The sequence below is a fragment of the Capricornis sumatraensis genome, chromosome 10 (genome assembly GCF_032405125.1).
Source record: "Capricornis sumatraensis isolate serow.1 chromosome 10, serow.2, whole genome shotgun sequence".
Classification (NCBI taxonomy): Eukaryota; Metazoa; Chordata; class Mammalia; order Artiodactyla; family Bovidae; genus Capricornis; species Capricornis sumatraensis.
In genome coordinates, this window is record NC_091078.1 from 53353342 (window position 1) to 53380489 (window position 27148).

At 38.7% G+C, this 27148-nt stretch overlaps 1 protein-coding gene across 23 annotated transcripts in view; it reads right to left on the minus strand.

The window, feature by feature from the left end:
* Nucleotides 1-3498: 3498 nt before the first annotated feature.
* CLASP2 (cytoplasmic linker associated protein 2) overlaps nucleotides 3499-27148 on the minus strand; it is a 188135-nt gene continuing 164485 nt past the window's right edge. For all 23 annotated transcript variants that reach the window (XM_068982068.1, XM_068982065.1, XM_068982067.1 and 20 more), the window contains 8 exons: nucleotides 25648-25754; nucleotides 23653-23806; nucleotides 20026-20254; nucleotides 12912-13105; nucleotides 11816-11944; nucleotides 9101-9307; nucleotides 7499-7615; nucleotides 3499-5442 (listed from right to left, as the gene is read on the minus strand). In XM_068982068.1, coding sequence (XP_068838169.1) covers nucleotides 5356-5442; nucleotides 7499-7615; nucleotides 9101-9307; nucleotides 11816-11944; nucleotides 12912-13105; nucleotides 20026-20254; nucleotides 23653-23806; nucleotides 25648-25754 — 1224 coding nt within the window. In that variant the 3' untranslated portion in view covers nucleotides 3499-5355. The remainder of the gene's footprint in view (nucleotides 5443-7498; nucleotides 7616-9100; nucleotides 9308-11815; nucleotides 11945-12911; nucleotides 13106-20025; nucleotides 20255-23652; nucleotides 23807-25647; nucleotides 25755-27148) is intronic.

Genomic DNA, 27148 nt, shown 5'->3' on the forward strand with positions numbered 1-27148 from the left:
ATGACTGAATGATTCACTCACTCCAAAAATATCAGACTCAGTTTCTTTGTGCATGCTCAGTCATGTCCGACTCTTTGTGACCCCACAGACTGTAGTCCACCAGACTCCTCTGTCCATGGGGATTCTCCAGGCAAGAATACTTGAGAGGGTAGCCATTCCCTCTTACAGGGGATCTTCCCAACCCAGGGTTCAGATCAGCATCTCCTGCATTGCAGGCTGATTCTTCACCACTGTGCTACCTGGGAAGCCCTCACACACTCTTAAGGAAAAAAAATACTGGGAGACTGGGCTAGCTGGGGTACTGCACTCAGGGCTAGCTGGTCAGGATGGTTTGCAAAAAGCAGCATGTCTGGGCACTTTCTACCTCGAGTTACAGGCCGACTCCTCCTATATCGATCACATTTCTGAAAGCCTATTAATGCATTTCTCCCATTACCAGATGCACAGCTACATATTAACAGCGGATAGATTTTAGAGGTGCCAGATACACAGCTTCCCTGGTGGCTCAGCTGGTAAAGAATCCATCTACAATGCAACCCACAATGGAGGAGACCTGGGTTTGATCCCTGGGTTGGGAAGATCCCTTGGAGAAGGAAAAGGCTACGCACTCCAGTATTCTGGCCTAGAGAATTCCATGGACTGTATAGTCCATGGGGTGGAACAGAGTTGGACACGACTGAGCGACTTTCACTTTCAAATGCACAGCAGGTGCTCAAACATTTACTAGGTAAATAAGGATAATCAGAACCAGATTCATAGAGACCAATCTGAAAAAAAAATTGTAATGTAAAAACCAACTCACTTTTGAAGTTTTCAGAGTATATAAAATTGAGGTGTCTGTGATGTTAATTCTATAATCATGCTGTTTTTCAGCTTGTCTTCGATGAACTCCTTTGTTCAGTTAGATAAGTACTAGTACCCAGTCAGATGCCAGTCTCCACAGGCATCCCACGTTCCAGCTAAACCAAGCTGTGTAATGATGGCCAGTTGGGGAGATACAAAGGGTATGTTCAGTCTGGAAAGCAGATGCAATATTATAACTGTGTAAGAAAAGGAAAACTTTTGAACTAAAACCACTGAAAGAAAAGCTATATCCAAGGTTGTTTTGTTTTTTGATTGAGAGAATGCACAGATTTTGGGGAAGAAGATCTTTTATGGGAATTTTAAGAGAGAATGAATTTTTTTTTTTTTACCTTGATCAAACAAACCATGGTTTAAAAAGTTCTAGTGATACACCCTAGTGCTACTTACTTCACATATAGCCCTAGCATTGCCTTCCTCTTTGGCTTTCTTCTGCTGTTCCGGTCCTGTAACCCCAATGAGTCTCAGGCCCATTTAGCTCTAGACAAAGTTTACGCCTCACCTCTTCTAGAAAGCCTTCTGTGATTACACCTTACGTGCGCCATTACCCCCATTCCCTACCTCCCATCAACACCTTGTGTGTTATTCTCTACGAGAGCACTAACCACACTGCATCGTGGCTATCTGCTCTACTTTGCGTCACTGAAGGCAAATACTCAGATATCTTTTGCATGAATGAATGTAGGTAAATCTGAGATACTGAAATTCTTACACATATAAAGGTTTCTTGTATTTTCTTGTTTTACTTTTGATTACAAGAATAATTTAAACCCAGCTAGAATAATTTAGACACAGCTATTTAAGTAACTAGGAAATCTTTAAATAAGTGATATCTTTCTACATTTGGCAATTTCATAGTAAAGACATCTATAAAGTTACCTAGTATGAAATAATTTGAGATGTGCCATAGATGTAGCTATTTGTTACAGGAATATTCAGCAAAGGTCTACAACCCAGGATTATGCTGCACACATACCAAGGAATATTTCGCTGCCATGAGACGTCATCCTATAGAAAAACAAATAGAGAATATATTCAAAATGTAATGTTAAAATACATGCACAGGACAGATGCATTCAAAACCTTAGTTTTGAAATCTAAACTTTTCATTCTCTGGTTAATAAAACTTAATGTTCCTTTTTGGAGAAGGAAATGGCAACCCACTCCAGTGTTGTTGCTTGGAGAATCCCATGGACAGAGGAGCCTGGAGGGTTACAGTCCATGGGGTTACAAAGAGTCAGACATGACTGAGTGACTAACACAACAACAATGTTCCTTTATAGTTTTCAGCATTAAGTCAAATTGATTATCTTAGCAATCCACAAAACAGCAACACAGATCATCTCAAGTGGTGCTATTAAGAGGCAATTTCTTTTGCAAATTTTCCAAATATTCCACAATAGCAGTGGACAACTTTTTAACTGACAAGGGTTTTTTTTTCTTTCTGACAAGGTTTTTTAAAGCTTAACTCTGGACCTTGCATTTGCATGGCTATAAAACTACACTGATTAACTACAATAAAATGAACTAAAACAATACAGGAAGCAAAGATGTCAAAGGTTAAGAAAAAAAAAAAACCCTTATGGGGAGGAGGGATAAATTAGGAGTTTGGGATTAGGAGATAAAAACTATTATTTATAAAATATTATACACACACATACACTCCATATAGCACAGGGAACTATATTCAATATCTTGTAATAACTTATAATGAAACAGAACATGGTAAAGAATATGTATGTTGTAAATCATCTATACTTCAATAAAAAAATGTTTCAGAAAAAAACCCACCTCATATATTATGGAGTAATATTACCAATTTTTGTTTCTTTTTACTGTAAATGTTATTCTAAATTAACAATAGTAAGAAACACTTGAATTTACAAATATATCTGGCCTGAAGATTTTAGTTTTTTAATGTTAGATATAACTTGGTGAAAAGTTGTTTTGACCTAAGTTTCTAATAAAATACGAAGGAATAGAGTGAATTTACTCCAAATCTGAAACCTCAGATTCAAACCATATCTTACTTGAAAATGTCAAAAGTCTATTAAAGATTTTGAAAACCCACAAGAAACAAACATGTTTTAAAACATGGAATTACATGCTTTTTTAATTGGTTTTCAGCAGCGTGGGTAAATGAATGACACTGATGCTTAGGGGAGAAAAGTAGAAAGAAAAAAAAATTAACCAGTAGCTTTTAATCACCATTCTTTAATAGCTGACATCTTAATGTTTCTGAAATGAACAAATTAAAGGTATTGTAAATAGCAATCTGAATAGTCAACAGTAACTTTCTTATAGTCTTATCAACTGAAATAATAGAACTTTAAACATGACTTAGCTTTCTACCTTGTCACATTAAACCATAATCTTCTGTTACCCATTCATTTCTTGAGTGCCTGCCTTTACGCGCCAGGTGTTTGATCTAAGTTTTCAAGTAGAGTTATTATTCAGGTTATGTCACTCTATTTAGTTGTCAACAGTAGTTAGAGCAGGACCTTAAAGAGGTCAAAATTAAATTAATATTTCGATCCAAAATGATTATAAAACATACCAAGGTCATGAAACATAAAACATTACTGAGACAAGTTCAGTGCTTAAAATACCTTCCCTTTTTAAGGATAAGTGATAATATATACATGCATTTAGAGATATATACATTGGATTGTGGTTGCTACTCCTGACAAATCTTTTCTCTTCAGATGCACTTACAAATTCATGAGAACAACACTGATATAGGACTTTCTAAAAGCTTTTAAAATCCTAGTTAGGAGATAAGTGACTTGTCACACAGTAAGACAGAAAAACAACTGATATACATTGTTAATTTTTTCAAGTAATGTTATGTACAGTTTTATTGCCAGTATATGCACAACAGTAAGCATAGAACTATAAATACACAATGTAATTAACAGTAGAAAACAAAATTGTTACAGGTAAGGGGGGCGGTGATGTAGAGAAACTATTTTCCTGCTGCTAGAACAAAAGCAAAGGAAGGTAAAATCCTATGACAAATCATCCATTCAGTACTCTTGTCTTAAATTCTTTACATACATTTCTACATTGTTTTTCAATTAAACAAAGAAAGTACAGATAACTCTGTTAACAATAGCAAATTGCTTCCCTAATAGCCATTTGCCTTTCCAGTCAAATTCACTTTATGTTAAGATTAAAAAAAAAAAAAGTCAAGGTAAGAAATCATTAGTATCCTGGTTCCATATGATCTAATCTGCCTTTCACCAAAACTGGTAATTTTTGAAAGTTGGCTGCACATGAAAATAAGAGGTGTAGCAAAAGGTGATTAAAAAATTTGTTAAAAAGTAACAGAAGATCACCCTTTTAGTAGTTTTCTTAAAGACACTATATAGGCAGCAGCTCAATTAAAAGTATTAGCCCTGAAGAGGTAGAGAATTTGAGCCTATTACATGAAGATAATAATAGCCTTGGCACCATCTTCTCTCTCATCAGGATCAATGTTTTCAAGTAAGACAATATCATGGCAAAAGGAAACCAGGTTCCACCACATAAAGAAAAGGTGCTGGTCGACTCCCATGTCGCAATCATTAGTTTGTTCATTAAATGAGAAACAGAAGACGGTCAAGGACACACATGCACTTGCTTTCTTTTTGTCTGTTTCCATTATCAAGTTTATTCATAAGTGAATTTGATATCAATAAATAAAAAAGCATCATTCACAACCAAGATAAACAAACCAAAAAACCCTGCAATGAAACCTTCTACTTGAATAAGTAACAAGAAAAACACAGGCTGATGATTTGGTGCAGCTTTCTTAAGGGATCAGAGAGGGGACATGGTTTTAAATAAACGTGGCAAGGTCAACAACCAACAAACGATACCAGCTTTACAGAACTGGCTGGTTCTGTAACGATTCTTTGAGGTCTTAGTTTTAAACTACGGATCACCCCAAAGAAGTTGCAACTAATGACATGTATCACCATCACACCAACAGAGTCCAGCTGGAGTTCAAATCAGTCCTGCTTTGTTTCACATCATTTCAGTATTTCTAGCATAGGACATGATACGGAACAAAACTTAAAGTAGCAATAAAAATATTATTCTGCATTTGAATAAAGGCCAAAAAGAAAGTTTTAGACTGTTAAACTTTAAAGCTTTAAGCATTCCTGTTTAACCAGCATTAAAAAAAAAAATTATACAAATTTTAACACTGGCAAAGGTTAATGGGAAGACAAAGAAGTACAAACGTGTGAAATGATGAATTAGATTAAAAATTACTTTGTATTGATCAACTGATGTTAATACTGCTTCTTCTTGAATTTGGAATAACTATTGTAAAAGTTACATGCAGACTGAGGATAGTCCTCTGTTACGGAAAATACAAAACAAAACAAAAAACTAAAACTGGGAAACAATGGTAAGTTTCAAAAGATGTATTTGAAAATTTCTTTTCATTGATGAGGGTGGTCTGTCTGTCCTTTCTTTGAGAGACCTGGTTCACTTCTGTCAGCTTCACTAACTTTGTCCAGAAACATCAGTAGTGGGGTCAACTCCTCCAGAACCTGTCTGTGCACGTTTGATGTAAAGATTCAGTAGCTTCATCTGCAGATTCAAGCCAAACACATGTCATTTGAGCAAGCTGCTCTAAATTATCCTGAGATGCTCATTAAAGAAAATTATACACATATGTGAGCTTCAAAAGGTATTTTAGACTGAGGGGTTATTATAATGCACTATTGTTGATAATTAAGAATTAAAAAAAAAATTTTAAGTCTTAGTTTTGTGCATGACTGAGTATTCCAGCATGCCTTTTCAAAAACTGTTAGCGTGATGAACATGTAACACTTAAAGAAGTCACCATTAGGACAAAAACGGTAAACATCTGAGCATTATGTGCTATACAGTATGCCGCCTTACATTCTATCTTTTTATCTTCACAACATTTTAGAGATGAGGAAACTGAGATTCAGGATGTACCATCCCTGCCTAAGGTCAAAAGGGTAGAGAGCAGTGGGCCAGGAGACGAAATTAGGCTCTTGAGTTCCAGCACCCAAGACCACAGACAACTATGTCACCACTCTCCTCACAGGAATGTTTTTGATATCCTGTCATTTTTCAGTCTGTACTGTATGAGATCATATTTTTATAGTTTGGAATCAAAGCACATACAATTCTGTTTTTCACTTTTTTTTTTTTTTGAACCTAATGTCATTCTCAAATATTTTTCCCACCTTCTTATTGTCTTCACATGCAACATTACTACTGGCTGCCTAGTATGCTGATAAAGTGAGGAATTTTAATTCTTCTACAGATAACTCTGGCTTATCAGGACCTAACTTTGCACAAACTCAGAAAACTTTTCCCTCTGAAAACCACACAGTTGTTCAAAATTTGCTTTTCTTAACATCTACTCTTTGACCCAATGGTTTAACCCAGTATCCACAGCATTCAGTGGCTCACTGAACCCTCTGAAACTAGGTATAAAATTTTCTGCATAAGTTTATTTTTAATGAGATTATACCCGAAGCTCAAAGTGGTCTGTAATACAGAAAAGGTTAGGAATCACTGCTTTAATCTATCTATAACTTGTATAGATTTTAATGTAAGGTATATATTTGAGTTCTTTTTCCTTTATATGTATTTCTTATTCCCTTTTGCTACTTAAAAAATAATTTTGATTATAGTAAAGACAATTGTTAGGATTTGTGGAAACTTTAAATGAAGGTGAGGGTCCTGCTAACTGGTTCATAAACCATAATTCAAAAATCATAGTTTATCTTCACCCTTTAGAACAGATTTAAGGTTTTGATGATACCAAAGAAATGAAGAAAACAAGACTGATGATTTTCACATCTTAAGGACCAATTGTAAAATTTATTTTAATATATCAAATAAAAATTAAACATTTATGGTGATCATAATAAGAGCAGAAAGAGAATGAGAACAAATATTTGATTATCATAATTCACAGGGGAGAATTTTTACAATGTTCTAGTGTTCCATAATTTGGTACATATAAATCCATGAATATATAACCACAATTTATTGTTTTTTTCTTTTTTCGGCTGTACTATGTGGCATGTGGGATCTTAGGCCCCCAATCAGGGATAGAACTTTGTCCCTCTACAGTGGAAGCACAGACCCTTAACCACAGGACACATGAATATATAACCACAATTTACTCTGTTTTTTTCTTTTTTTCAGCTGTACTATGTGGCGTGTGGGATCTTAGGCCCCCAACCAGGGACAGAACCTTGTCCCCCTACAGTGGAAGCACAGACCCTTAACCACAGGACATCCAGGGAATTTCCAACTGCTATTTATTATTTTCTTCTTTTTCTATTTATTTTTAAACAGTCATAGGGCTAAGAATTGAGTGTGAGAGTGGGAAGAGTGAGTTGGTGATTAGGAACAACCAGAAGCAGTAGACATTTTTTTCACAGCAATCTACCAACCATCCTACCAAACCGCTGACTTCACTTGAGTGACAGAAGTGAAAGTACAAATAGCTAAAGTGCAAACATTAAGAGCAATTAGGATGGACGCTTAAAGCCTAATTAAAAGTCAAGTAACAAATTACCCTTCAACACACACAAACAAGTATATTTTGAAGAGCGACCCATGGCCACCATCTTTAGGAGAGAGCAGCCCTACTTACTTTACTGCCAGTGAGCTGACTGAGGTGTGGTTTTAGTTCATCACCAATTACTGCATGAACAGCCACCAGGCAGAAGACACAAGCTTTCCGAACACTGCTTTCCGAATTATCATAACCCTGGGAAGAGATCCTTGTTAGTACTCCTGCAGGATCTGAGAAAAGTACCACCGCACAGAAACAGAACTACAACTCAGAAAGGAGATGTCAAGCATGCTGACAAGAAAGTTTTACTGACTGGGTGAAGTTAACTTTTCACCTTTTCAGGCAGCGACGTCCCTTTCCCTCCTCCCTTTCCCTTTGAGCACCCCCACTCCACTGTCAGCCTGTTTTATCAGGGTCTTTCTTATTTAGCCTGGTAAGCTACAATCTCTGGCTCTGAGGCCACCCCAGTGCCTGCAAAAGTCTCTGAATTAACCTTTCTAAAGCCTTCAGCTTTAGCGTATTTAGCAGCTCCTCACGAATGAATAAAACCTAACCTCCTTGGCCTGGCAGTCAGGGTACTCCTCTAATCCAGGCTGAATTAGATTAACATCTGGCCCATCCCTACCATTACTCTAAGTTATTCATCCAACAAACATTTATTCATGTCCACTACTATATGCGTGACACACACCTATTATGTATATTCTGTTCTTAGCACCAAAGCATAGATAAAGAAGGAAGACATTTGGATCTTATCTTCAAGGACCTCACAACTTAGTAGCTGCAGCTTAGAACAGAGTCACAAAGCTAATACTATAGATGCACAAAGAAATGAATGATGGCATCTTACACACACACTATTTAATAGTAGTCATTAAAATTATACCCCACTCCAGTACTCTTGCCTGGAAAATCCCATGGATGGAGGAACCTGGCAGGCTGCAGTCCGTGGGGTCTAAGAGTCGGATACAACTGAGCGACTTCACTTTCACTTTTCACTTTCATGCATTGGAGAAGGAAATGGCAACCCACTCCAGTGTTCTTGTCTGGAGAATCCCAGGGACAGGGGAGCCTGGTGGGCTGCCGTCTATGGGGTCGCACAGAGTCGGACACGACTGAAGCGACTTAGCAGCAGCAGTATATTATTTATTAGAATGGAATAGTAAAAGGTTCCATTCTATGGAAAAGGTTCATAGTCTTTGATTAACTTAAGCAAAGCATGTCACAAAATAAGATCCCATTTTTGTTAAAGGGTTTTTATATGTATGGGTTTGTATGCAGAAAACCACATTAAATGCTCATCTACCACACTAAACAGTAAGTTTTATGTTATGTGTATACTAACCCCCCACCCCTACACACACACACACACACAGACACACACACAGACACACACACAGACACACACACAGACACACAGACACACACACACACAGACACAGACACACACAGACACAGACACACACACACACAGACACACACACACACAGACACACACACACACACACACCACACACACACACACACACACACACCCGCTAGCTATCAGGTCTTTGGCTCTGAACACCCACGACAGCAGGAAGGCTTGGTCGTGACACTGGTGTTGCCTGGCCAAGTACCTAAAATAACTGAATCCCCAGTGTATCAACACAGCTTCTTTCTCCAAGTTTTACTGCCTACCTGTATTAGGCCTGGCATGATCTCTGGCAAAAGCAGGTTAAGCGTCTCCTTGGACACTCTCTCAATCACTTTTGTTTGCATCTTGATGGCAGCCAGGTTGATGGGGTAGTCTGCAGTCTGGATGATGGGACACAGCACTTTGATGCACTGCTCCGGGCTGATGGAAGTGGCCAGCACTGACGCGGCCTCCTCAGCAGATCTCACCACCTAGGACAGAGGGCAATGCTGAGCGGGGAAGTGATTCTGTAAAATGTATGCTGTGTCCTGGGTGTGCACATTTCATGAAATACATAATACAACATGGGATCTGGAGTTTTCTTTGAAAACATGAAAGTAAATAAACGGATACATGGGGCTTTATTATACCATTCTTCCTTCTTCTGTGTTCTCTTTTTAAAAAATAAACAGCATGTATTTATTGGGTAACATTTTTACTCAGTGCTGTAATATAGAAGGTTTGGGGATACCAAAAAGCAATTTCTGTGCCTGCAATCAAAAGGTTTCTATGTATAAAATCTATATGAATTTTGGGAGTTTGGGGACTATGTCTTTATTTTTCTGTACTCTCTCAATGCTGGCTTGGTTTAATGATTAGAGCAGTTTGAACACGGTATTGTGGTCAAGTTCTGCAGGGGAGCGGAGGCTCTGTCCACCTAGACTATCCTGTCACGGGAGTCCTCAGCATCAGCCATGCTGAGACCCTGCTCACTGTTAGGACCCTCAACTCCAGGATGGCTTGTGCCCCTTTTATCATATTACAAAATAAAATAAAAGTCATTCCATTAATATGTTATCAAATTAACAATCTATTTCCCCTACTGTTCATGATTTTCTTTCCTTCTATACTGGATTTGGGGAGGTAAGATGCTGGTTTTGCAAGAAGAAAAAGTTACCTATATTTTTATCGGAATCTGTAATCTCTAAAGATACTCTTGAAAAGATGTAACGATTACTGCTTCTGTGGCTATTTTTGGTATTGTCTCACTTACGCTCTCAATCTGAGAGGTTTATAAAGGAACAGTGGAAGATACACTGGATATCAGAAGCTGCTGTTGTTTAGTTGCTACGTTGTGTCTCACTCTTGCGACTCCAGACTGTAGCCCACCAGGTACTTCTGTCCACAGGATTTCCCAGGCAAGAATACTGGAGTGGGTTGCCATTTCCTACTCCAGGGGATCTTCCTGACCCAAGGATCAAACTCATGTTTTCTGCATTGGCAGGCAGGTTCTTTACCACTGAGCCACGAGGGAAGCCCCTTGGAAGTCAGTAGACCAAGGGCTAGTTTTGGCTGTAATAGCTTAAGGATATCAATTTTCTTTTGTAAAAATTGGTATGATGCCGGCCTTATTTGGCTCAGAAGGTGGATAACTAAACTATAAATATTACATAGTTTTTTGTTGTTGTTAAAGGCTTCAGTAAGATGCTACAGATGTACCACTCAAACACCAGCTGGATTTTTAAAAACTGGATTAAAAATTCAAGTAGATTTAAAAGTCATGGCGCATAATACCACAAGATTCAGTCATAGCTTCTGAAAGGTGACTAACTCAGATGGTTTTGATTTCTTCATAGCATCATCAAGATATTCTTATTGTCATGTATGTGAAATGTTTTGTTTCAGTATGGTTTTAGCTGCATTTCCCTAAAGATGAATGAGACTGAGAATCTTTTCATGTGCTTATTGGCAATTTGTATATCTTCTTTTAAGAAGTGTCAACTGGTCTTCTGCTCACTTAAAAATTGAGTTATTTATCTTTTGATTGTTAAGGTATAAGAGTTCTTCATATATTACGGTTGTTATAAGACATGATTTGCAAAAACATTCTCCTATGTTGTGGGCTGTCTTTTTACTTTCTTGAGAGTGTCTTTTGAAGCACAAAGGTTTTTAATTATGATAAAAGTTCAATTTACACTTTTTCCCTTGTTATCTCTACTTTTGGCATTATATATAAGAAACTACTGCCTAATCCAAGGTAACAAAGTTTGATACCTATGCTTTCTTCTGAGAGTTTTACAGTTTTGGTTCTTATACTGAGCTTTAATCTATTCTGTCTCATTGCTGTTTTAACTTTCCTTTTTCTGGACTTGTCTTTTGCTTATGTCTTAGAGACACCTAATGCTCTCTCTTAGAACTGCAGTCCCTATTTGAAACTGGCTTTTCTAATTATTTCTAAGATTTTAATAAAAGTCCTTATGATTGTCTCATCAATGCCATTGGTTATGGTGGGGATATCCTAACAATGAAGTAATGAGACAGGTTTATAGGACTTTTTCAGGAAAGCTGAAAAAGTGTTTTATTGAATAAACTCTTTTAACAGATACCTAGCTCTTCAAGGCAATTTACCACTTTAAAATAACAACGATTCTTATTTCCATTAGTTATTAAAAATACAAATCCTATTGGTAAATGGAAAGTGAAGTTACGACTGGTAAACTCTTAAGTGGAAATCTAAAAGTGAGTGAAAAGAGAAAATAAAATCAAATAATTTATATCCTGGAGTTATCCTATTTTGGATAAAATGCCATGATATCAACATAACTAATTTAACAGAAAAGAACTTATTTTTGCCTTTCAATCAGATACTACCTTGAACATGAAGTGGTCATAAAGAAAATGTTTGCCAAGGGCACTTTCCAAACACATTTATTATGTTTCATACAATAATAGCAAAAGTACTGAGAACAAAATAATAATTTAACTGTTAGATAACTCACCTCCTTATGAGGGTCTTTATGTGCTTCAAGTGTTTTCATGACAGTCAATTCTGCATAGTTTTTAAATCTTGCTGGTTGATGCCTTAGGATTTCTCTTAAAACCTTCAATGCCAAAGCCCTGATTGTAGGCTAAAAAGAAACATTTTAATGTTGTAATGCAAGAAAAGTTATGACCAACCTAGACAGCATATTAAAAGCAGAGACATTACTTTGCCAACAAAGGTCTGTCTAGTCAAAGCTATGGTTTTTTTCAGTAGTCATGGATGGATGTGAGAGTTGGAGTATAAAGAAAGCTGAGAGCCGAGGAATTGATACTTTTGAACTGTGGTGTTGGAGAAGACTCTTGAGAGTCCCTTGGACTGCAAGGAGATCCAACCAGTCCACTCTAAAGGAAATTAGTCCTGAATATTCATTGGAAGGACTGATGCTGAAGCTGAAACTCCAGTACTTTGGCCATCTGATGCGAAGAACTGACCCTTTGGAAAAGACCCTGATGCTGGGAAAGATTGAAGGCGGGAGAAGGAGACGACAGAGGATGAGATGGTTGGATAGCATCACCGACTCAATGGACATGGGTTTGAGTGGACTCCGGCAGTTGGTGATGGACAGGGAGGCCTGGTGTGCTGCAGTCCACATGGGGTCGCAAAGAGACACACATGACTCAGCGACTGAACTGAATGCAAGGGTCTTAATATAGGTTGAGGGAACTGTAGAGAACTGCATAAAATATGTGGTATATTACGTAATCAAGCTTTCACATCTCCAGCTGAAAACTTACACTTCTCAAATGAAGAACCACTAGCTCTATCAAAAAAAAATTTTACTTCTGAATAATTGATTCAAATATGCAAAAAAAGTTGCATGTTTGAATAAAAATTTATTTCAGCAACGTTTTTCCTGTGGTTAATTGCTCAAAATCATTGATATACTTGGTTGAGAAGAAAAAGTATTTTATGGTGAAAATTTCATGCACACTGAAGCAGCAGCAAAGACTCATTTCCCCAAATGCCAAATATGTGTAGTGTTTGATTAATAGGAAATGACAGGCAACCCAAGGCACAAAAACAGGCTATTGTTTATATGTTCTGCCACTTACCTCTTTATCCCCAAGGGTTTCAAGCAATAAGAGTAATATCGTTTTGAAGTGTTCATCCCAAACACTGAAAGATTCTTCCTGTGTCAGTTTCATGAGTTCATACAGGGCGATTTTTCTTTCTTCTACGCGTTCATTATGGTTAGACAACTCCTTCAACAACTCTGCAACCAGGTCAGAATGGTCTAGGGAAAGATCTGTCATATGGACGTGATGTTAATTCTGTGACTTTAGAGGGCAACTTTCACAAGGATGGGGATGATAACTTTATAACATCTTGAGACACAAACAGAAAGTTGGTTATAAAAAAAAGCAAAGAAAAATGACTAAGATTATTTTCCATTTGTCATCCCCAAAACCTCAATGCTAGCTTAAAACTGTTTATGATAAAAATTCATGAGAGAGAACTGTATAATGAATCCCCAATCATATTATGAACCCCCATCACCCAGACTTAAAAACTAAGATTTTACCATTCTTATATCAACTTTGCTCCCACTCTCACTTATTTTTCTCAAATATTTCTAGCAAATCCCAATCGTATCATTTCATCCTTACTCACTTCAGCATGCATTTCTATGTTGTCATGCCAAGAGGCTCACAGGGTTTGGGTACTCCATTTTTAGCGATACCAATAGTGATCACTGGATTTAACCAGTAACAGCTTGATCCTACCATTGTAAAGTTCTCTGTCTGTCAATCTCTGAATTAAAGATTTCACTCACTGAAGGGGCTGAATTAATTACTTTATTAGGAGTTTAAAATGTGTTGTAATTTTTCTGAGCGTGAGTTTGTCAACTAGTGCTATTTTGATTACTCTGAAAAGGAGTTCAGAGTCAAGAGTTTGGGCCCAGTGGTTATCAAGGAGTTTTCATTTGTTTCTGCTTTCTTTTTTAAAAGTATAATTATGAACTCATTAATTTTCTGAATGTTAAAGGACATGCTGCTTATTTTTCAACAGTCATCACATAATGCTTTGAGTCATCTTTGTAGGAAAGACGATTCAATGCAAAAGTTCACTTCAGAACATTACAAAACACCAGAGTTCTTCCTAAATTCTTTTGATGATAAAATACATGATAAATTCAGGTTTTAAGGGATGTGGGCAGGCATTTGCGTGAGCTGAGCTTGTGCCATAGATTCCTTTCCCTTCTAACCCCGTCTCTGGAATAAAATAACCACAGACCATGGTGCCTGGGCCTAGAAGGTCCACCTGGGGTCACTGCCTCTCCAGAAAAGACGTCTGACACTGTGGAGCCATATGCTCTGTGGCTCTGCTTGGCATGAGCATTCTAGTCTTCTGGAGAGGGTCACAGCCAACAAAAGGAAAGGTTCAAGAGGAAACTGCACGTTTCCCTAAAGTGACCCTGGAGGTTGTAGTCTGCCAGATGGCTCATTACTGGTCCATAAAAATAGACACTACTGTGCACATCCTACTGGCTGGTTGGCCACAGACCGAGAGAATACCAATTACCTGACATTACAGATCTCAGGGAATCTATAACTACGGAAAGAAAAGCTCTATTTCACTTAAGAGGACTCAGAAATCTGAAGAAAGAAAACCAAGCTGAACTACCGGAACGGATGAATTCCCCCCCCTCCCCTTCTGGCTGCACCCCATGGCATGGAAATCTTAGCTCCTCAACCAGGCATTGAACCCATGGCCCCACTCAGCATTGGAAGTGCCGAGTCTTAACCACTGAACCTCCACTGAAGTTCCCAGATGACTTCTACTGGAATAAAACTAACAATGATAGCAAAGGGAAACTGAACCAAATAAAATGACAACACTGACTATAAAAAAGGAAATGTGTTAGGACAACTTTCAGGGAACTATAATAAGAGCACTAAGAACCTCTGATCCCCAAATACTCATACATGACAGCACAAAATGTGACTACTGAAATTATCACTTGAGGTAATCTGGAAAGAATAAGCACTGAGGAGAACCAAATTAGGATTTTGGAAAATTAAGAAGAATTTTTAAGAAATGCAGAGCAAAATCATGAAAAATAAGAAATTTCAGTTCAAAGATCTTAATTTGGAGAAACAAAATAAACTTACAATGAATTCACCTGTTATAGACCAACATTAGAACAATGTTGCTGGTTTAACAAGAGCGACTGCAGCAGGATAAATACATCTCTACAAACTCAAGAATCACTGAGAAGTTACATTATCAGACTTTCAAAGACGTCAGAAAATCATTCTGATTAAGAGTGCATTTTATTTCAGCTGAATAAAGGGAAATCTCAAGAAAGCGCTTTGTTTCAAAGGAACTCGGTTCTCTTCTTCATGAATACGGGCTTTGTAATTACTCTAGAAGATAATTAGAAATGATCTGTCACATAGAATGGTCTGGACAGATGACTGACAGGAACATAATTTCTGCCAAAGAAAGGACAAATTATTTGTTGATAAAGTACAGTCAACTGTATTTCCTCTTCTAACACAGAAAGGCATTGTGGTTCTGTGAAGAGAACAGAGGCTCAGGAGTCTCACCAAGCCTCTCTCTCTCAGCCTTTGTGGGACGGGATCACACTCTTAATTAAACTGTGGAGGCTGGGTTTTCTTATCAGTAGAACTGGAAAACGGCACCCACCTCCTAGGGTCAGAATGATAATCTGGGTCTAAAACATGAGTTTCTCTTGAATAACAGTATTATCCTCACCAGAGATAGTATATATTCTGGAATATTACAGTCCCTGGTGAACTTTACAAAGGTCATAATTAGAAGTGGCTATGAGTGGGTTTGTCTTGTTATTTTAATAAATCTATCACTAATGTATGTATCTGTTTGTGACATGTATAGGAACATGTGAGTAAGAGAGATACTTAATAAGAGCATCTCAGAGTTTTAAAACAAATTTTCTTTCATAGAAACTCTCACTTGAAGAAAATAGTTATCTCCTAACAAAGGTCTGTCTAGTCAAGGCTATGGTTTTTCCAGTGGTCATGTATGGATGTGAAAGTTGGACTATAAAGAAAGCTGAGCGCAGAAGAACTGACGCTTTTGAACTGTGGTGTTGGAGAAGACTCTTGAGAGTCCCTTGGACTGCAAGGAGATCCAACCAGTCCATCCTAAAGGAGATCAGTCCTGGGTGTTCTTTGGAAGGACTGATGTTGAAGCTGAAACTCCAGTACTTTGGCCACCTGATGCAAAGAGCTGACTCATTGGAAAAGACCCTGATGCTGGGAAAGACTGAGGGCAGGAGAAGAAGGGGACGACAGAGAATGAGATGGTTGGATGGCATCACCGACTCAATGGACATGGGTTTGGGTGGACTCCGGGAGTTGGTGATGGACTGGGAGGCCTGGCATGCTGCGGTTCATGGGGTTGCAGAGAGTTGGACACGACTGAGCAACTGAACTGAACTGAACAAAAGTTTTAGATTGTGAAAACAAAAAGAAGAGGAGAAATTTTACTTGGGGCCAGGGTATCAAAGAAAAAACAGCAAAATTGAGGTCTATCTATTAAACAGGATAATGTCAGCAACATTCACAATAATGTCAAAGTCTTCACCTCAGATTTTAAAAAGAAAACAGACAATAAATGAAAATAACTGCTGCACAAAGCCTGGACAAACTACTATTTTGGTTTAGTAGGAGGCTTATCCATCTTTGGAGAGTGTTTACTCAACATAAAAGGTCTGGCTTGTGTTTCAGAAGTCAATCAAGTATTATGCTGTGAAGAAATAACGTTCTCAAATTCAGAACTATTCAACCCAGTTTAGGTTTCAGTTAATTTCCAAAGATATTTTCCTTTAACAAATAGGAAACAGATGATCTTTAGTAAAGGAGAAGAAAATTAGAGTAGGGGGTGATCTTGCTACGCTGTCACAATTATGGCTTTGTGATGTGATACTTGTGATATATCGAGTCTCTTTTAATATGAGAAGTTGGTAAAAACACAATTCCTCAATCTCATAAAATGAAGGTATTTTTTCACTCATCAAAATTACGGGCCTGGGGACACATTCATGGGCAGAGTAAGGAGGGTTTCCACATGTGAGAAGGGGAAAGGTAGGGGTTTCAGAGTTCAGCCAGAATAAGAAGCGTTTCCCCATGTAGTGGCAACCAGGTGTGATCTGTCAATAGCCCAAGCAGAAGGGCACTGGGTATCAGTGTCCACGTGGAAGGGGGAGCCCGGCAGGGTGAGGCATGCATGTGTACAAGTGAGGAAGTGGTGGTTGGGATGGAGAACCGGCTGCACACAGGAGGGCTGATCAAATAAGTAAACGTACTAAAGATAACGGAAGTCAGGTTTCTCACAGGGGTTATCAGCATGCAAAGAGAGAAACTAAAATTAATCTCATGGTGCTAGACTGGAATTGGAGTTACTGGTACAAACATACAGCTTTTGACAGATACAGAAATAGATATATATCAATGCATACATACTCCTTAGCTCTAGTCACTTAGAGGAAGTATAACAAGTGCCCAAACTTTAGTCTTAAAAGATCATTTTCTATTAAAAGAAACCAAGGATTGATCCTTGGAGAAATGGTTGGTTCCAGGACTGAAGTAAGGACAGTGTAAGATTATACTGTGTCACAACGTAAGGATGGGCACATGTTAAAAGGACACAAAGCCAGCTTAAATGGGATCCTGGTGGTCAAATCAAGAACAACTTGAGCATCAAAATAAAGAATGATAATTAAACATTATAGCCCATTGAATACAACAGGAAATTATGTGTCTATATGTAAGTTATATGTCTATACTTATAAGAAGGTCATGTTGCATTTAGTCTTCACATCTCCTTCTGTGTTCAGCTGTTTCTTGGTTTTCATGACCGTGGCACTTTTAAAAATTAAAGGCCAGTTATTCTGTAGCATTTCCCCCAATCAAGGTTTGTTTGATACTTTCTTAGGATCAGATTTAGATTATGTGCTCTTGGCATCAGTATCACAGAGGCGATAGTGCATCTGCTGACTAACACACCATTTGACTTTGCCCCCAGGCTGGTGATATAACTTTGATTACTTAATTATGGTGCTGCTCCTAGGCTTCTCCACTGTGAAGTTACCCATTTTGTAATTAGTAGGTTTTTTTTGGGGGGGAAGGTATTTTAAAACTAAATATCCTGTTTCTGATTTTTGTTCATTCTTTCAGTGGTATCCAACTTTTTGCAACCCCACAGACTGCAGCACACCAGGCTTCCCTGTTCTTTACCATCTCCCAGAGTTTGCTCAAACTTATGTCCATTGAGTCGATGCTGCCACTCAACCATCTCATCCTCTGTCGTTCCGTTCTCCTCCCGCCCTCAATTTTTCCCAGCATCAGGGCCTTTTCCAGTGAGTTGATTCTTCGCATCAGGTGGCCAAAGTACTGGAGCTTCAGCTTCAGCACCAGTCCTTCCAATGAACATTCAGGGCTGGTTTCCTTTAGGGTTGTCGGGCTTTGATCCTTCTCAAGAAGAAGGAACTGTATTCACAACTTTTAAGGTTTTGCCTATTTTGAAATAATACTTAAAAAAACAGCAACCCTACACATAGACACACACATAGATGGGAGATGAAGCAGCTGTGACTGCTGTGCATCAAAAATATGAAGAGAATTAAGTTGTTACAGCTAGGTCTCCACCACCAAGCTGCTGGGATGACTCAGGGATCCAAGGGAACGTTGCTGCTATGTCTGGTTTATTCACACACTCCTGTTATGCTGCTATTGTGACTAAACCTCAACAGCATAGTCAACTATATATGACAGATTAAAACACACCAGAGTGCATAATGGTCACAATTTTATAGATTCTTATGTAATTTAGGGAATTTGGTATATTGTCATTATTTTGCCTTTGTGATATTTGTGATATATTCAGTCACTTACTATGACATGTTGGTAAAAATATGATTTATCGACTGCAATAGTAAATAAATACAGAAGTGAAGAGATCTTTCTACTCTTCAAAATCAGAAAAATTAAAAAAACAAAATTGAGAGCTAATTTTTCAGTCTTCCTAACAATTAAAGAAATTGGTCATTAGGATAACCTATTTTATACCTATCACAATGATAAAACATAAAAAAACTTAAACATTCTGGACTGATGAGGAAATCAGTATTACTTAAACTGGCCATGTGTTTTGAGTTGATAACTGGTAGTAACTCTGAAAACTTAAGGCTTACATATCCTTTAATTAAGCAATTCTCTCTAGAACTCTCTTAAAATTATCTGTATATGTGCACAAAAGTTTATGCAAAAATAAGTTCACTGACAGCAACACTGAGGGAATAAAGGAATACCAGAAACTATTAATACCTAATTACAAAATCATGAGGCAGTGTTGAAGGGGAGACTTTCAAGTTTATCTACATATAGTTACATATTACTAAAGATTACTTAAGCCTTTAGTTCAATAAAGTAATGAATCACATAATTTACAGAGGAAATATGCAATTCCTTATTATTAAAAACAAAGAAAATACTAATTGCACTGTTTTACACTTCATAATCAGTTTCTATATATCTTATCCAAATCTTACAGCATACTATGATTAGACCCAGACTTCCCTGGAGCTCAGATGGTAAAGAATCTGCCTGCAATGCAGGGGACCTGGGTTGGGAAGATCCCCTGGAGAAAGAAATGGGAACCCACTCCAGAATTCTTGCTTGGAGAATTCCATGGAAAAAGGAGCCTGGTGGGCTATAGTCCCACCAGGTCTCAAAGTCTGACACGACTGAGCGAGCGCGCGCATGCACGCGCGCGCACACACACACACACACACACACACAGCTCTAAATCTTGATTATACCTTTTCCCACACTCAATCCTTGATTAGAGAGTTTATAACTTCACAGTAAAGAATGGGTATCCCTTTAAAGGGTTTTGTCACTCTGTATAAAAATTAATAACTAAATGAACATGTGACTGGTTTCAGTTGTTCCTGGGAAAACTAAAGTTTTCTTGATTTCAAGGATGATATTAGGATGATTAATCTGTCTTTTATTATGGAGAAGAAAACTACTAAACCAATAGAAATGAGCTCCTAGAAGATGGCAGAGAACATTCCCAGCCTCAGAGATCCTTCCTTTTTAGGGAATTACACAAAAAGAACATGTATATTCTATAGCGTCATTGATTACCAGTCCTCCGAATACAGATAGGACATACCATCAGGAAACTGGTCAGCATCATCATCAAACATGGCTTCCTTTAGGGCGGACTTGTTGAAGGGACTCATGCTATCTGAATAGTTATACGGATTATAGTCTCGGGAGCGTGGAGAGGAGTGAGCAGGCATTGAATGGAGCAGTGAAGCCTTATTATCAAGGGCTGTTTGGCTTGAGTCAGTAGCATCACCTCCTGCTCTTGGGTCAGACATCCCAGGACCGCCACACATCTATTAATGGGAAGAGGAAGGCACAGCAAATTAAATCATTTCAAATATCTGTTTGAAAGTCTAAAAAGGTATTTACCTACTGCTTGAAAGGCTGTTTTGAAAAGATAACAAAAACCAGCTGAAAAAAATTAAGTAATGGAAATCCACGATGATGAGCTAAAACTTACATTCAGAAAGTCAAAGTTTACTAGAAAAGATGTAAAGAAACCATAGCCATGAGGGCAAATAAGAATCATGAAAGAATGCTGTCTCTACTGGTCCAAATAGGAAAAGGAGTACGTCAAGGCTGTATATTGTCACCCTGCTTATTTAACTTCTATGCAGAGTACATCATGAGAAACGCTGGGCTGGAAGAAGCACAAGCTGGAATCAAGATTGCTGGGAGAAATATCAATAACTTCAGATATGCAGATGACACCACCCTTACAGCAGAAAGTGAAGAGGAACTAAAGAGGCTCTTGATGAAAGTGAAAGAGGAGAGTGAAAAAGTTGACTTAAAGCTCAACATTCAGAAAACGAAGATCATGGCATCTGGTCACATCACTTCATGGGAAATAGATGGGGAAACAGTGGAAACAGTGTCAGACGTTATTATTTTGGGTCCCCAAATCACTGCAGATGGTGACTGCAGCCATGAAATTAAAAGACGCTTACTCCTTGGAAGGAAAGTTATGACCAACCTGGATAGCATATTCAAAAGCAGAGATATTACTTTGCCAACAAAGGTCTGTCTAGTCAAGGCTATGGTTTTTCCTGTGGTCATGTATGGATGTAAGAGTTGGACTGTGAAGAAAGCTGAGCACCGAAGAATTGATGCTTTTGAACTGTGGTGTTGGAGAAGACACTTGAGAGTCCCTTGGACTGCAAGGAGATCCAACCAGTCCATTCTGAAGGAGATCAGCCCTGGGTGTTCTTTGGAAGGAATGATGCTAAAGCTGAAACTGCAGTACTTTGGCCACCTCATGCGAAGAGTTGACTCATTGGAAAAGACTCTGATGCTGGGAGGGATTGGGGGCAGGAGGAGAAGGGGACGACAGAGGATGAGATGGCTGGATGGCATCCTGACTCGATGGACGTGAGTCTGAATGAACTCCGGGAGTTGGTGATGGACAGGGAGGCCTGGTGTGCTGCGATTCATGGGGTCGCAAAGTGTTAGACGCAAAGAGTCGGACACGATTGAGCGACTGAACTGAACTGAACTGAACTGAATGACTCCTACAGTTTCCTTATCAAGGGCGGGATCAAATATACACAATGTGATTAGCAAGTTTCTCTATGCCAGTAAAAGATACAAAACAACTTTCATTAGAAATACAGAACTAAAAGCTGCTAGATTTCATTATTAAGGTTGTAAATTCTATAATGACAGTATGTTAATAAAGTATAAGAAAACCGAATTTAAGAAGGCCTACTTAAGGAAAAAGAGGCCACAAAGGACAGCATGACTTTTGGAATGCTGCATGATGGAGTTTGGGCACATTAACATAACTTATCAAAATACCAATTACCACCATCAATATCACCATTACCACCATCTACTGAGCAACCATGTGCTGCTATGCCAGTAGCAAGGTGTTCTACAAATATTCTTTAAATATTTACTGTACACGTATTCCATGCCAGGCATCATTACTGGCATTGAGAATATATTAGTTAACAAACGAGAGAATGCTGTCTATCCTCATGAAGCTGACATTCTAGCTGAGGGACAGAGACATTAGGAAAATGTAATGAGTGAGTTACGTATGTGGTACAGTAGGAGGTGAATCTCGTATGGCAGGCAAGGGCAGTATTAAAGGGACCTGAGTGCCAAGGCTGCAGGGGAGTCAGTGTGGTCAGAGTAAGGTTCGCTGGGAAGCCACTGCAGAGAAGACCTGGAGGCAACGAGGAGATTGGCCGTGGCTATCTGGGGTAAGAATGTTTACGGCAGAGGGGCAGCCTAGACAGAGGCACTGAGGCAAAGCGCATGCCCTGCACACTCAGGCACAGTGAGGAGGCAAGTGGCTCGAGCAGAAGAGAGTAGCAGGGAATGAGGCTGCAGAGGTAACAAGGGAAAAAATTCTACCATGTAGACTGCGGCTTGTTTCTGAAGACGGAGTACACAGATTTCCTGATGGACTGAGTAGGGAGGATGAGAAACTGAGACAAGATGAGGACAACTGTCTGTCCAAGGTTTTTGGCTGAGCAACTAGCATTGTATTAACTGAGAGAGAAAAGAACAGTTTGGGGGGAAGATCTGGAGTTTAAACAGGAAGCTAGATGTATGGATCGGGAACTCAGAAGAGAGGTCTGGGCTGGATGGAATCACATGATTTATTATATGCATAGTAATTTTTTAAGGTATGCAGTAACATCCCTAGTTTCCTTAGGCAGACATGAGGTTTACAGATGGTAATCTGACTAGTGAGTAAATGGCAAACTCACCCCTGCCAGAATCCACTGCTTGGCACTGCCCCTGCTCCTCTAGGAGGGAAGTCTCAATCATGCAGTGATGCTTCCTAACCTCTCACTGCTACCACACTCAACTTGTGAGGCAGGGAACCTCAAATACGAGTAGTAAATAGGGTTTCGGCAGTCAGTTTACTGGCCCATCTGCCATGTAGGCACAGGGAGAAAAACAATAGCAAGAAAGAAGTCAGGAGGCAGAGAGGGGGCTCTTTAGAGATCTGCTAAAGCACCGCAGCGTTCCACAACTGTGCAAACACTGAGAAACCACAGGTTCCACAGGAAATGGTGGGACAGCTTGTTCTTAGAAAAGTGTAAGATGTCAGAGAAGAGCTGAAGTAGAGTAAAAAAATACCAACAGCTCTTTATATAGTGGCAGAAATAACAAACTGAACAGTAAGATTTACAAAAGTTGGAAAGATGGGCCAAAACATTCTTAACTGGAACCACATCAACTGATGAAAATATCACCACACTGAACAGGAATTTTCAAAAAGTCTAAACACTTTGTTTTGTCCTACAAGAGCCATGGGATTTGGCTGTTCTGGTCGCTGCTCCTTCATAATGCATGTGCTTTCATAACTATACCGGCTTCCGTCCTGGTTCTCAGCTGGACGAAGCCTGATCCCACCTAAGCGTCTCTGTGCCTGCTATTTCCTTAATGGAATGCTCCTCTCCTAGATCGCGTATGGCTCTACCTGGGTCTCAATGCAAATGCCATCTTTCCTACAGCACTAATCTCTATCTGAAACTCCACAAGGAACTTGAGGGCAGCATCTATGCCTTGTAAATCTAAGATGCACAACAGAGCCTGGAGCAAGGCAGCTACTCTGTAAATACTGAGTGAGTGACTCCTGGAAGTTTATATCTGAAAATGACAGAAAGCAAAGTTTAAAAACAAAATTTAAAACTCAGTGAAAATGTGTGCAATGTAAGAATATTCAAATACTCACTGAATCGCCATCCTCTTTTTTAGAATCTCTTTTCAATGGTTCATTCATATCTTCTTGACTACGGAAGCTGAAATTCTGAATTGCTTCAGTGACACCTCTAAGAGAGCTATAAATATCTTCAGAGTTCATATTTTCTGTGTCATAATCAAAAGCACTATGAAAAAGACAACAATTAATTTTTGTTTCTGTGTAGTTTTAAAATACAAATACATCTGAGGAAATGGCACAGGATGTTTATAAAGACAGAGTTAGAGAACATATATGTTCTAAAGCATAATTAGCAAAACAAAACCTGACAGGTACAAATGGCTAAAGAGTATGTGCCGGGAGCCAGTGTGAGGAACTCCGCCCATGGCAAAGGTCATGAGGAAGGAGGCTCGGCATATGCACCCCTTTTTTATTTCTTAAAACAGCCAGATGCAGCTCAGTCGCAAGCTTCTGAAAGCATGTTCCCCTGTTTGCTCATCAAGGGCAGTTTATAGTGACTCTATAAGGCACAGCCCTTGACAACTGGTTTTTCTTTTCACTTTAAGAACTTTTTTTACATTTTTAAGTAGCTGAGAAAAAAATCGAAACACATTTCATGACACAAGAAAATTACATAAAACTCAAATTGTGTGTGTGCACGCATGCGTGCTCAGCTGTGCCCAACTCTTTTGCGACCCCATGAACTGTAGCTCGCCAGGCTCCTCTGTCCATGGAATTTTCCAGGCAAGAATACTGGAGTGGATTGCCATTTCCTCCTCCAGGGGATCTTCCAGGAATTATTTTGGAACATAGCAATGCTGATTTATTTAGCTATTGTCTATGGCTATTTCACACTACAACAGCAGAGTTGAATAGATCTGACAAAGACTTCCCTGATTGCAAAGTCTAAAATATTTACCATATGACTCTTTACAGAGTTTGCTAACCCCAGTGGGTACTGCTGAAGAGGAGATAAATACATTTTACACAAATACATAAGACGACTGAGAATGTTTAATGTAAGTGTTACTGATATGAATTCTTTTTTTTGGGCCACATTATGAGGCATGCAGAATCTTACTTCCCTGATGCCAGGGATGGAACCAGTGCCCCCTGCAGTGGACACAGAGCCCTAAGCACTTGACTGCCAGGGAAGTCCCACTGAAATATGAATTCTATAATCAGATTCTAAAATTCAACTCAGTCTGGAATTTAGCCATCATAATTATCACATATGCATAGGCATGGAAAAAATATGATGGCAAGTTTGCAATATGTTTTGCAATATAATGAAACATTTAATTGTAATGAATATGATGAAGACTATGCTACATGGCTAATAACAAAAATCAAGCTGACAAGGACAATAATGGCTACTAAGCCATTTTTTAAAGACCAGGAGAAGGGAAAAAAATGTTAATCCATTAATGAGTTAATTAATAACTTCTGAAATATAGCTCATGTGGGATTTGCTCAAGTGTGTGAAAATTTCACAAGTCTCATGAAGGATCAATCTCAAGATCACATTTTTTTCCTAAGAAGTATACATACTGCCATTTTATATTTAACCTTTCCTTTATGTTTTTCTTTATTTTTACATTTTTTTTTCTATAAACTTAATTTTGTTTTCTATTTTTAACAGGTGGTTGGCCGATATTAGATCTAAATTTTCATTATAACTTGATCTCATCGTTTATATCAACTGGAAAGTAATGGATTTATACAGCTTATCTGAGAAACAAACAGTAACTGTGGTATTTAATGTTTAATTACTGCTCGCTTTTTCCAAAAGCTGTGTCCATAAGTTCTCCTGTCACTTACAAGAAAAAGAATTCCATATCCTATATATTATTATCATCTAAAGGATTCATTTTGGAATAAACCGAACATTGTTTTAATTTGCTAAGTTTCTATGTGTCCAAGACATTTTAGTTAAGCAGTAATCAACTGGATTTATATTGATGTCAGTTTTTCTAAGAATGGGAATCTGCATATACAAACCATGATGGTAAACAATCCTTCTATTACCTTGGAGATAAAGTATTCTGTGATGTATTGGTAGGAGAAGTGAGAGGACTGGACCAGTTGGCGGGTGACCGTGGTGCTGGTCTTGTCAAAGGACTTCCCATGGAACCCTGATGGACAAGAATCAAATAAACGTGAGCATATGACAGGCTCTTAGGGAAGCCATACAGTCAAGATGTTGAATACATGAAAGAGCCAGATTTATATTAACAGGTCATTATTTTATGTATTTAAAAAAATTTAAAAAAATTTTTTTGTCTATGTAATGAGACAAGTGGGATCTTAATTCCCCAACCAGGATCAAACCCATACCCCTGCACTGGAAGCACAGAATCTTAACCAATGGACCACCAGGGAAGTTCCCAGGTCACTATTTTACTGTTCTCTTTTAATTTATTACTAAAATTCATTTAGCTGCGTTGGGCCTTAATTGTGGCACGCAGACACAAGTTCCTCCAAGTTCCTCCATGGCACGTGGAATCCCAGGTTCCCTGACCAGGGACTGAATCCATGTTCCCTGCACTGCAAGGCGGATTATTAACCACTGGACCACCAAGGAAGTCCTTGCTAGGTCATTATTTTAAAATACTCATGTATGTATCTCTAGTTTCTGTGGGGAAAAACTTTCTTCCCATTCAGCAATCTAGCTCTTTTAAGTTCTTTGTTGTTGTTGTTATCCTCAGCTATTCCTTCTCCTAAATATTACCACAACAATCTTTTTTCCTCAATAATTAAACAAGATTCTAAATTAACAATCTTAAATTAGCTTCCTGCCCTAAGCCAATTCCTTCCTCCGATCATTCAGTTCAGTTCAGTTCAGTCGCTCAATCGTGTCCGACTCCCTCTGACCCCATGAATCACAGCACGCCAGGCCTCCCTGTCCATCACCAACTCCCAGAGTTCACTCAAACTAACGTCCATCGAGTCAGTGATGCCATCCAGCCACCTCATTCTCTGTCATCCCCTTCTCTTCCTGCCCCCAATCCCTCCCAGCATCAGAGTCTTTTCCAATGAGTCAACTCTTCGCATCAGGTGGCCAAAGTATTGGAGTTTCAGCTTTAGCATCATTCCTTCCGAAGAACACCCAGGACTGATCTCCTTTAGGATGGACTGGATGGATCTCCTTGCAGTCCAAGGGACTCTCAAGTGTCTTCTCCAACACCACAGTTCAAAAGTGTCAATTCTTCAGCGCTCAGCTTTCTTTATAGTCCAACTCTCATATCCATACATGACCACTGGAAAAACCATACCCTTGACTAGACGGACCTTTGTTGGCAAAGTAATATCTCTGCTTTTGAATATGCTATCCAGGTTGGTCATAACTTTCCTTCCAAGGAGTAAGCGTCTTTTTAATTTCATGGCTGCAATCACCTTCTGCAGTGATTTTAGAGCCCAAAAAAATAAAGTTTGACACTGTTTCCATGGTTTCCCCATCTATTTCCCATGAAGTGATGGGACCAGATGCCATAATCTTCATTTTCTGAATGTTCAGCTTTAAGCCAAC